Genomic DNA, 11,486 nt, shown 5'->3' on the forward strand with positions numbered 1-11,486 from the left:
GCTGTCTCAGATGGAGCTCTGATGTGTCATGAAGCCCAAACTCAAAAATTGCTCTGTCTTTTCTGAGTGATTTCCTGATAACCCAAGGCAAACATTGTATTTTATTTACTTGAAAATACTACTTTTCTCCTCTTTTGGCTTTTTTTCTATGGAAAGGTGTGTAGGTGACAATGCTGGCCCTTGGCTTTCATCAGGTCCAAATGTTTTTGCCATTCAAACTACTGTTGCTCCTGGTACTCTTTCTCCTCTTCCCACCTCAAGCTTTCAGCAAGAGTTTGAACTCAATGTGCACTTGGCAGACAGCAATTCAACATGATTTTCAAGGCTCCAAATCTGATATCCTCATTGGTGAATTTGTATCCACCGTAATTCCTTATAAGGTTTTATTCAACTTTACAGCACAGTCACCACGCTCAGCTTCTACCACAAAAGTACAGTATGTAACTCTTCGAAACATTAAAGGGGCTGCGTTAACCCATTTGATAATTCTGTTCTGCGTTAGTTAATACTGGTTTCAGCTATCTTAGAGATTATTCAGACAAATGCTTCAGTTGTGTAAGTTCGTCACTTGGTGACTGCAGGGCAGATTTACTAGTGCAATCAGACTATTTAAGATGCAATACGACTGTCAAAACCTCAACATCACATGAAAGACAATGATTTTCTTTAGGTTAGGTGGATACTCTCATCCACCTGCCAACAATTAGATGCTCAGGATTGAGAATTATTAGGCAGAATGTACAAAATATATGTTTTCAACCCTTTATAAAGTAAAACAATGTGTTTTGCATATTCATTGAAAGGATTGTTTTGAATGTTAGTTGGAAGTGCTATTGGCTGCACTTCCAAAGGTAATAAGGAAAGTGCCTTTTCAAGATGCATAACTGGGGGGGGGGGAATTAGCAAAACAGCTGGTTTTTAGTGACTTCATGCTCACCATTATAGAATCATAGAATCATAGAATCATAGAGTTGGAAGAGACCACAAGGGCCATCCAGTCCAACCCCCTGCCAAGCAGGAAACACCATCAAAGCATTCCTGACAGATGGCTGTCAAGCCTCTGCTTAAAGACCTCCAAAGAAGGAGACTCCACCACACTCCTTGGCAGCAAATTCCACTGCCGAACAGCTCTTACTGTCAGGAAGTTCTTCCTAATGTTTAGGTGGAATTTTCTTTCTTGTAGTTTGAATCCGTTGCTCCGTGTCCGCTTCTCTGGAGCAGCAGAAAACAACCATTCTCCCTCCTCTATATGACATCCTTTTATATATTTGAACATGGTTATCATATCACCCCTTAACCTTCTCTTCTCCAGGCTAAACATTATAGAGCAGGGCATAGGCAAACTCGGCTATCCAGATGTTTTGGGACTACAACTCCCACCATCCTTAGCTAAGAGGACCAGTAGTCAGGGATGATGGGAATTTTAGTCCCAAAACATTTGGACGGCTGAGTTTGCCTATTCCTGTTATAGAGAGTGCTACCTGTTGGATTTTGGATTGGCAGCTGTGTTTTCATGAAAATTAAATGCACCTATTTCTCTGACAGAAGGTTGTGGGGATCTGAACTACATTAACATTTCATTGCAGGGTAATCCCTAAACACTATCAGCACATCATTGCCTTTGTATTTGCCATTCATGAAATCAACAGAAATGATCACTTGCTCCCCAACATTACTCTGGGCTCAAACGTACAGGAGAATGCTTTCAATCCAGAAAGAGTGGTTTGGAGTTTCTTTCATCTACTCTTCACAGGAGAAGGGAATCCCCTCAATTATAACTGTGCCAGGGAGAAGAAGCTCATGGGCATCATTGGTGATCTGACCTCACAGAACTCCATCCAGTTGGCCAACATCTTGAATACTTACAAGTTTCCACAGGTGTGAGTCTCCATGTTAAGTCATAGCTGGAGCTGTTAGGTTAACTGACAAGTGGTGCACTCGTCCATTGTCTCTCAATACAGAAGGATGCCAACAATGACATGTGTCCCCTATCATTTTCAGAGAGACTACATGGCCAACTGAGTAGGGTCCCGTCAACAGCCCATCCTTCCTTTATATGAAAGAGTACCAAAATTCTCCCTTGTCTATATTCTCCAAAGCTGAGCTTTACCCCAGCCAAAGAGTAATTGTTTTTCACCTGTCTTCTTTGACTGCTTTTACAGTAGTTCTCCTAAAAATATAACATTTGGTCTAATATTTTAGTTGGAGATTCAGTTAGATGAATTGAAGGACAAACTACATGATTATTGTTTTGGAGAAAAGAAACAACAGGGTTAAGAGACATAAAATAGAACAATTTTTTTAGCAAGGATTCTACCTTTCTGATTGTGAATGCAAATAAATAACATGAATAGGAGGGATGGCTTTATTAAATATTTGAGTTATGCAATGATTTGATGCAGAGGTTTAAGAGGGCTGGGCTGTTTATATACATAATAATCAATTTATTCCTCAACTAATTAAATTTAAAATGATATGTAAACACAAAAAATGCAATGAACTTGTTTGACAAAGTACACTTTTTTTGAAAAGCATTTTATATGTGTATTCATTTTTGCTTTGAAATAGTTGGAAAGGGAGATACTTCCCAATATTTATGTGTCTTTTTCTTTTAGCTGAGTTATGGTTCTTTTGACCCAGTGCTGGGTGATAAAACTCAGTTCCCTTCTCTCTTTCGAATGGTTCCAAATGAAAACCCACAGTTTGATGGCATTGTCCAGCTCCTGGAATATTTTGGATGGAATTGGATTGGCCTCATCATATCAGATGATGATAGTGGTGAAATGTTTCTTCAAACTCTACAACCAAAGCTGATAAAATTAGCTGCATCTTCCTTCATGGACGAAATCAATGTGGTCCTTGTGTATGGGGATCTTCAGTATATGGAGGGTCTGAGAATACTTTTAGGAATTTATGAACAGCTTTTGCATCCAATGCAGAAGGTGTGGATTATAACAGCCCAGTGGGATGTTACAGTTACTGTTACTACAGGACGATTCACAGCAAAATCCCTAAATGGAACACTAGCCTTCACACTCCACAGCAACAAGGTGCCTGGATTTCAGGACTTTGTTGAGTCCATAAATCCATACCAGTCTTCAATATATTTCATGCAAAATTTCTGGTATACTATTTTTCACTGTTCAATCCCAAAATACAATCTGTTTAAGGAAGGCAAGGGCAATTGTACTGGGGAGGAGAGGTTGGGTAGCCTCCCTGGACTGTTGTTTGAAATGCAAATGTCTGCTCAGAGCTACAGTATCTACAATGCTGCTTATGCCATAGCACACGCTCTCCATGCCATGCAGTCAGCAAGAGCGAAGCAGAAAGCAATGCAGCGTGTTGAAGAATGGAGTCTCCTGCAAACACAGCCATGGCAGGTAGGATTTGGCTTCTCTCAACAGTGGAATGAACTAACTAGCAATAAATGGGCAACCTTCTTCTTCAAATGCAGCCGCCAGTTAGCGGTATCTCAAATTGTACTGACATGTCAGGGACTGACATGATGAGACATATAACATATTTTAACTGTCCTAAACCACCATGCTTTTCTAAACACTTTCTGTATTCGCAAACTATTCTCAAAACTATTGATTTTGGAAGCCTTTAAAAAGCAGGTTCTCTACATTTGTGACATATACTAAGACTTACCTAAGAACTGAATGAAATAAGAATGCTGCCATGTAATCTAGTCATTCAGTGGAGTGAAAGTCTTCTAGTGAGGCAAGACCTTGGTCCAAGGCATGCAAAAGTGTGATTATTGGGAGAGATTTGCACTAAAATGCTGGTGGGTACTCATGAGGACTTTGGGGAAAACTTCAGATTGAAAAAGAGAAAGAAATAGAAACCACAATTGACAGATTTCCTGATCCCTGGGTCTTCTGGATGCAAACCATGTGCCCTGTTACTGAGGAATGTTCCATCCCTACTACAGACTCTGGGACCTGTTTTCTAAACTTTTTTCTCCTCTCCTCTAGCTTCGCCCATTTCTGAGAAATGTCCGCTTTAATAATAGTGCTGGGGAAGAAATATTTTTTGATGAGAATGGGGATGTAGCAGCTGGATATGATATTGTCAACTGGGTCATGTTCCACAATAAATCCTTCCGCAGACTCCTAGTTGGAAGGATGGACCCGAAGCATCCTGGAGGAAAAAGGTTCATAATCAACAGAAGAAACATTGTGTGGAATCAGAAGTTTAATCAGGTAAAACATCATTTTTTTGGCTAAAGAATGAATAGCTATATAAATGATATGGATTGACTATAAACAGCAATGCTGAAAATGGACCCAGTTCTTCACCCTTTCCTGTGCTATTACTAGTACTGAATATTGTAGCAGCAGAGCTTACAACCACTGGTATCAAACAAGACCCTTATTCCCTCCACATTTGTGAAATGGGAGTGAGATTGCATCTTCTTGGTGTGTTGCTTATCCAAAATGAGACCTGTTGTCATCTGGGAATTGAAATAACATTTGACTAGAGTTCATGGGCCTAATATTATCCAACTGTAAAATTCTTACATTGATATACCGCCCATGGTATAGGAATTGACAGTATATTGAGTCAGGCCCTGGAGATCTGAATTCATTCTAAGTAGCTGCTGTAGGTGTTCCCATCCTGTCTCTTCCTATCTTGGGCTGCAGCTCCCTCCTTACATTGATTATTCTGTCATCACCAGGTTGGGCATCACTTTCTTTTGGGTGAAAACAGAGGCAAAGTAGGTGTTGAGCAGTTCTGCTTTCTGCACACAGAGGATCTACCACTTGTGTGTCTTCCTCTTGCTTCAGACACAGCCACAGGAAACTTCATTCATTCATAATCTCTCTTGCAAGTCTGAGCTCATTCTGAGCTTTGGCCCACCTGATAGTCACATTGCAAGTGTTGGCTACTTGAAGGAGTGCAGGGCCGTCTCAAGCACGTCGGGCGCCTGGGCGCCGTGGTGCGGAGATCGCTCCAGCACCCCCGCCTTCTCTGTTTCTTGCCGTGGCTGGTGGGTGGGTGCAGCGCGCGGCACGGTTTCTGCGTGGCTCCTTTGTGCGGCGCCCCCTACCGGGACGGCGCCCTAGCGCCCTGCACCACCCAGACTACCCCTAGAGCCGGCCCTGAAGGAGTGTGGGATGCTATCCCAATTATTTCATGAGGATGGACTAATCAACCCACACTAATGAAAATAACTGGGATGGCATCCCATGCTCCTTCAAACACTGTTGGGGATGGAGAAAACCAGGTTATTTCCACCGTAAACATTATAACTTGTGGTTACCATTAGAAGACCCCTCGTGCCAAATGTGTTGAAAGCTGCCACCCTGGATACAGCAGAATCGTTCAGCAGGGGCAACAAGTGTGTTGCTATGGTTGCGCTCAGTGTCCTGAAGGAAGGATTTCTGTTCATATTGGTAAGGATGTGAATATTGAAGCTATGTTGCGTGCGGGGAGGGGGGGGCAGGGAGTGGCAAATGCTCTGCATTTCAGCCCAAAAGGAATTCCCACATTTCTCCCTCTATAATTGGGGAGGGGAACCCATGGACCTCTAGAGATAGTGCTCAACTACAGTGACACCATCCTTGTCTGGGGCTAAAATGAGTTTTAGTCCAATGACATCTGGAGGACCAAAGCTTCCAGACCCCTGCTCCAGGATAGATATTCATCATGGATTGAAGTAGGTCACAAAAGGACTGTAGGCTATATTATGTCACCAAGGAGTGGTGCTGCTATTTGCCCCATGGCACAATAATTAAGGGGCAGGGTACTCTGCTCAGGGTCCCCATGAAATCCGACAACCATATTGAGAAGGGTCTGTAACCAAAATAACATAGGAGCAACACCTAGATTAATTCACTAGAAATACCTTCATGCCCTTGATGCTGTGTCACTGTGATCACAGCAGACAGACAGAAAGGCATATTGAACCCTGTCAAGGCCACTAATTTTCATTCTGGAATGGAATGGCAGAATTCTTTGGGAATCCGTTGTAATGAAATGAGATGATTTAAAACACAGATTCCATATATGAGATTATCTTATCCCTAATGGAAATATTGAAGGAGCTCAGTTCAGCTACCTTATATTCAGTTTTATCACATGATCCTTCAGTGATGCTGAACATCGATTGACCATTGAAGGTCACGTTATGAGTGGCACAATGAAGCGTAAAATATCTCAGATAAAGCTGAAAAATATTTGCGTATTTGATAACATTTGGAACCTTTAAAACATTAATTTCAGATGCGGACCAATGTGAGAAGTGCCCAGAAGATCAATATCCAAATGAGGAAAAGAATCAATGCATTCCCAGAACGGTCACCTTCTTATCCTATGGAGAACCTTTGGGGGCAGTTTTGGCATCCTTTGCCCTTTTCTTTTCCATTATCACGGTTGTGGTGATGGGCACCTTCATTCAGCACCACAACACACCCATTGTCAAAGCCAACAACTGGAGCATCACATGTATCCTGCTCTGCTCTGTGCTTCTTTCCTTTCTGTGCTCCTTCCTCTTCATTGGCCAACCTCAGAAAGTGACCTGCCTTCTCCGGCAAACAGTTTTTGGAACCATATTTTCCATTGCAGTTTCTTGTGTGTTGGGCAAGACCATCACTGTCGTTCTAGCCTTCATTGCTACTAAGCCTGGAAACAAGATGAGGAAATGGGTCGGGAAGAGACTGGCAATGTCCGTCATCATTCTCTGCTCCCTTATTCAAATTGGTATCTGTGTTGTATGGCTGGTAACGTCTCCTCCGTTCCCTGAGTTGGACACACACTCCCAGATGGGACAAATAATAGTTCAATGCAACGAAGGCTCAGATTTGATGTTCTACATTGTCCTGAGCTACCTGGGTCTTTTGGCCATCATCAGCTTCACTGTGGCTTACTTGGCCAGGAAGTTACCTGATGCTTTCAATGAAGCCAAGTTGATTACCTTCAGCATGTTGGTCTTCTGCAGTGTTTGGGTGTCTTTTGTTCCATCCTACCTGAGCACCAAAGGGAAGTACATGGTGGCTGTGGAGATCTTCTCCATTTTAGTCTCTAGTTCTGGTTTATTAGGTTGTATCTTCCTTCCCAAGTGCTATATTATTTTAATGAGACCTGATCTAAACACCAGAGAACAGATCACAAAGAGAAAAAAAGATGATGCTTAAATCTTCAGATCTTTTATTTCCTGAAGAAAAGAAAATGCCATGCAGAAAATATGGGGAAGGCAGTGAATAAAGCAAGTTTATTTCCTCAAGTTTTCTAATGTGTTTTAAACTCAGTGGTCATCTTATATGATAACTACAATAAATATACATAGATGGATATATACATAAAGAAAAACAAGACACCCAACCATAGAAATGAATGTATCTATTTTATTAAAGTATGCTTTATTAAATTTTGTTGTTATAAAAATGGTTTATTTAAAAGAAAAAGGCTACATTTTGGCATTCTTTCTTTAAATGTTTTCAAACAATTAGATCAGAATAGGGCCTTAACATTCACTTCATAATTTATCTGATTCTTCTCCCACGCCCATTTTCATCCAGAGGAAATATTGTGTGGTCTACTGGGAAGGTAGAAGTTATGTTACTGTGTTCCAGGAGATGAGTGCTTATCCATGAGGATTAAGTGGGGAAAGGTGTAAATTTGGGAAAGGTGTCTACCTAGATCCCCGTCAGAAGGGATAGAAACTTTTTTGCGTATTTGAAAAGGCTACTTTGAATGACTGGAGTCCACATCCATGATGGCATTATGGAGTGCTTCCAGACACAGAGGGGACTTTCTTAAAGTGAATGGACCTGGTCTTCCATTGCAGTAGCTGAAATAATGCAAACAGTCTTGTGGGAAAGAGAGCTTTCAGTCTTGGCAGATAGCTCACCTCGCATCTTGTTGTGAGTTAGCCCAGGGGTCCCCAAACTTACCCGGCTTTGTTTGTTTTTTAAAAAAATTATATTTATTGACATTTTCAACTTAAAATTTCCATTCACATTACCATCTTACATCATATCATCCAGAAAAAAGAAAAAGAAAAAAGAAAATTACAAAAAAGGCAAAAAACAAAACAGAAAAAAAGCAAAAGCAAAAAGAATAATCAAACTAATATTCCTAACTCTATCCTAATTTTGACTTCCTCGCTCCTCCCTTTCCGAGTCTAATGCAACCTCTATTTGGCAATTTTTCATTTTTCATTATTTACCAATTACAAACATCTCCATTTAATTCTTGTACTAATACCATATATAGAAAATTATTCATACCACATAACAAATTTTTATTACTCTAAATATTCCCTTTAGCCTTTTATTCATTCACTAAAATTATTCTAACTTATACAATTCACATTCCAACATTTCACTTAACCACTGTTCTAAAATCCCCCCTCCTTCACCCGGTGACCAGTCCCCGGAAATCCTAAACCAACTCCTGTGTACAGTCCAAATCCAAACCATTTTATCAATCCCTCATTTACACTACATCTCAACCCACTCCATCTCTCACCCACTCCAGCCCAACTTCTTCCACCCGGCACCCCCTCTGCCAACCCCCCTCTAAGTTCTTCTTTTTCTTGTCTCGCCATTTAACAAGTCTTTCGCCTGAATCTCTCCTCCCTTCTCTCACTAAGGAGGTTCGAATCCAGGCCACCTCTTTTTCCTTCGGCACAGCTTGGTTGTTGTTGCCAGGGACCTGCTCTCCCTCTCTCACTGAGAGAAGCAGCTCCTGGAGATCTAAATCCAATACGGCTCTTTTGTTGTGACATAGGTCCCGTGCAACCTCTCCCACCGGTTGCACTTCGTTCAAAGTAAAGAGCTCCTCTTCATCCTCTTCTTCTGATGAGTTCAAATTTTTGTCCTCTAAAATTTCCTGCTGTGTCTCTAAACTGACAGTTGGATAGAGTTGGTGCACGGGCTCAATCAGTAACTTTGTAAGTCTTCGGTACTCCTTTACTCCCATCGATACTTCTTGAATTTTTCCCCAGACACTTTGTAGCTCACTCTCCCACATCTTGTCGAATTGTTTTGTCTATCTATATCCTTTGTCTTCTCAGGTTACAATATGGCGAATAGGCTGTTGTGTCAGAGACGGAATCAAAGCTGAGTTGGCCAGTGCCTCCAGGTTCCCGTCACCGGGCTACCGGAGAGCTCATTAAAAGTCAGTCCAAATTTTGTGGAAATCCACACGATAAGTTCTTCACCTCCCCTTGGCTCCGCTACCCCGGGGAGGCATTCATTTTTTTCCTTTTAGCAAAGTTCCAGCGCTAAGGCTGCAGGTTCGTCAATTGCTTCTTACTTCCTCGGTAAGGGGGGGCAACGACCTCTGTTAACTTTTAAATTCCCCTCCCAAGTCCAAATTCAGTCCAAATTTTAAAGAAATATTGATTACTCACGATCCAATTCTTAATTTGAAGGTATCTGGTGCTCTGAAGCGACGGCTTAGGGCTTCACTCCGCTGAGGTAGCGAATGGATCCAAGGCTCCGTCCCGGACTGGCTGCTCTCGGGGCTCCAACCTCGAGCTTACCGGGCATCAGCCAGGACTTAAGGAGCACCGCTGGATCTCCCGACCCCCGAAAGCCAAATCGGGGGGGGGGGGTTCTGGGTGGCCGCGTCGCCCAGGCGGCTCACCCCTTCCTCGGTAGGGCCAGGGTTCTCAGAGACCGAGAAACCCGTGCCGAGCGCTAATGGCGCCAGACCGGAAGTCCAAAACTTACCCGGCTTTGGGCCAGTGCCCGCAGTGCCGAACGCGTGGCGGGCCGGAGGTTGGGGGAGTGCGTGCGAGAGCACGCCTATGCGCATGTGCACACGCTATTTCTGGCACACTTCCAGGTCAGAAAAGCGACAGAAACAGCTTATGCAAAGCATCCCCAAACTTCGGCCCTCCAGATGTTTTGGACTACAATTCCCATCTTCCCCGACCACTGGTCTTGTTAGCTAGGGATCATGGGAGTTGTAGGCCAAAACATCTGGAGGGCCGCAGTTTGGGGATGCCTGGCTTATGCGGATGCGCATGGGCCTCCTCCGACCTAGAAGTGTGCCAGAAATGATGCTTGTGCATGTGCGCGAGCTATTTCTGGCACTTTTCCGACCCGGAAGTGGCCAGCCACACCGCACCGGTAAGAGCCAATCCTGCAATATGTAGATCTTGAGGGAAGTTCAGCTGAAATAAAGGGAAGGGAGGGGAAGCGAAGGGGGTTCATCCCCTCCCAGCCCAGCTTCAGTAGGTGGTACACAGCTAGCAAACAAGTCCAGGGTTGCTGTTGCTTTTTCCAGCTCTCTGCTTCTCAGTCAAACCTGCGTCAAAGGATTGACATGAGGATAATATTGGCAGCAAACCACCACTTTGAATTCCATGGAGAAATCAGTGGGATACAAAGCTACTAATATCCATATATGCAAATAAAGTAACAAACTTTTTAAAAAATTGTTATTAGAGAGGTTATAGGGCCGTAACCTATAGGGCAGGTAGGGTTGCCAGACTCAATAGAGGACAGGACTTCTGTGCCTTTAATTGCCCTGCTCTCTTTTGAGTCTGGAAACCTTAAAGAGAAACCAGCAGGCCCTTTGTTTAATTTCCAAGCATTTCTTACATATACTAAGACTTACATAAGAACTGAATGAAATAAGAATGATGCCATGTAATCTAGTCATTCAATGGAGTGAAAGTCTACTAGTGAGGCAGCACATTGGTCCAAGACATCTACAGCCACACCTGCAAATGTAAAGGAAAATTAGAACTATTTGTCATCAATATATTGCTGACAATTTTACTCCTGATGAACCTGCTCAGTGGTTTCATGTAGATGTTAAGCAACATGTGTGTTTGTGTGTGTGTGTGGTCAATCTAATGAATTTCATTCAAGTAAGCCTAAGTTTTGCTGGTCCTCAAGTTTCAAACTATTTCAGAGTTTAGGCCTTTGCATCCTCCCCCCCTCCATCTGCCTTACTGGAAGAAGCTGTTAGCCAAGCTATTGTTCCCAGCTGAAGAAAAGCCATGTGAATGAAAAGCTAACACAAGGACTGTGTGATTCCATTTGTGAGGAAATGAATTTTCCCCATTTTAAAATCATTGGAAACTTTTGTTGATCTTCATTTTTACTTCCAATGGATGGGCATTTGTGTACTTGAGTAAAATCTTGTTTACTGTGAGTAAAATCTTCACTTATTTGCAAAGCTAAGTGTCTGATTTATTCTAGCCTCAATATTTCTATGGGGGATTATTTGTTTAAAGCTGGATGAGGGCAGAAGCAAATCAAATCAATTTTTAATGTGCTTGGAGCAATCCTCATTGTGCCAACTCTTCCAAAAAATTCCCTCTCTAACATGCCAGAGAGCTCTTAACAGCACACAACAAGGGACCTAACTGTACTGCAAATCTGAAATATTAGTACAATCACAGAACCCACATGTTCAAATGTTGCATTAGAGGTTTCTTGGACTCTATGCAATCAGGAGAGGATCAAGGGAATGAGACACTGCTTATCCTCCCCCCCTCTCCCCCCCTGACTACACCACAC

The 11,486-nt window shown here is 42.5% G+C and overlaps 1 protein-coding gene across 1 annotated transcript; it reads left to right on the plus strand.

Moving 5' to 3' along the window:
* The first annotated feature begins 284 nt into the window (after nt 1–284).
* Nucleotides 285–7,139, plus strand: LOC118077443 (vomeronasal type-2 receptor 26-like). Its single transcript, XM_060281263.1, has 5 exons — nt 285–436; nt 1,587–1,878; nt 3,978–4,205; nt 5,273–5,399; nt 6,229–7,139. Exons 1-5 carry the CDS (start codon nt 285–287, stop codon nt 7,137–7,139), a joined length of 1,710 nt encoding a protein of 569 aa, XP_060137246.1.
* The last annotated feature ends 4,347 nt before the right edge of the window (nt 7,140–11,486 follow it).

This window comes from Zootoca vivipara, chromosome 13, assembly GCF_963506605.1.
Source record: "Zootoca vivipara chromosome 13, rZooViv1.1, whole genome shotgun sequence".
In the NCBI taxonomy this organism is placed as follows: Eukaryota; Metazoa; Chordata; class Lepidosauria; order Squamata; family Lacertidae; genus Zootoca; species Zootoca vivipara.

What these genes read in the sequence shown, in the direction of transcription:
- LOC118077443 (XM_060281263.1), top strand. Translation starts at nt 285, where the DNA reads ATGTGCACTTGGCAGACAGCAATTCAACATGATTTTCAAGGCTCCAAA. An exon ending in GCTTCTACCACAAAAGTACA is followed by an intron (nt 437 to 1,586) that starts GTATGTAACTCT and finishes ATTTCATTGCAG; the next exon opens with GGTAATCCCTAAACACTATC. An exon ending in AAGGATTTCTGTTCATATTG is followed by an intron (nt 5,400 to 6,228) that starts GTAAGGATGTGA and finishes CATTAATTTCAG; the next exon opens with ATGCGGACCAATGTGAGAAG.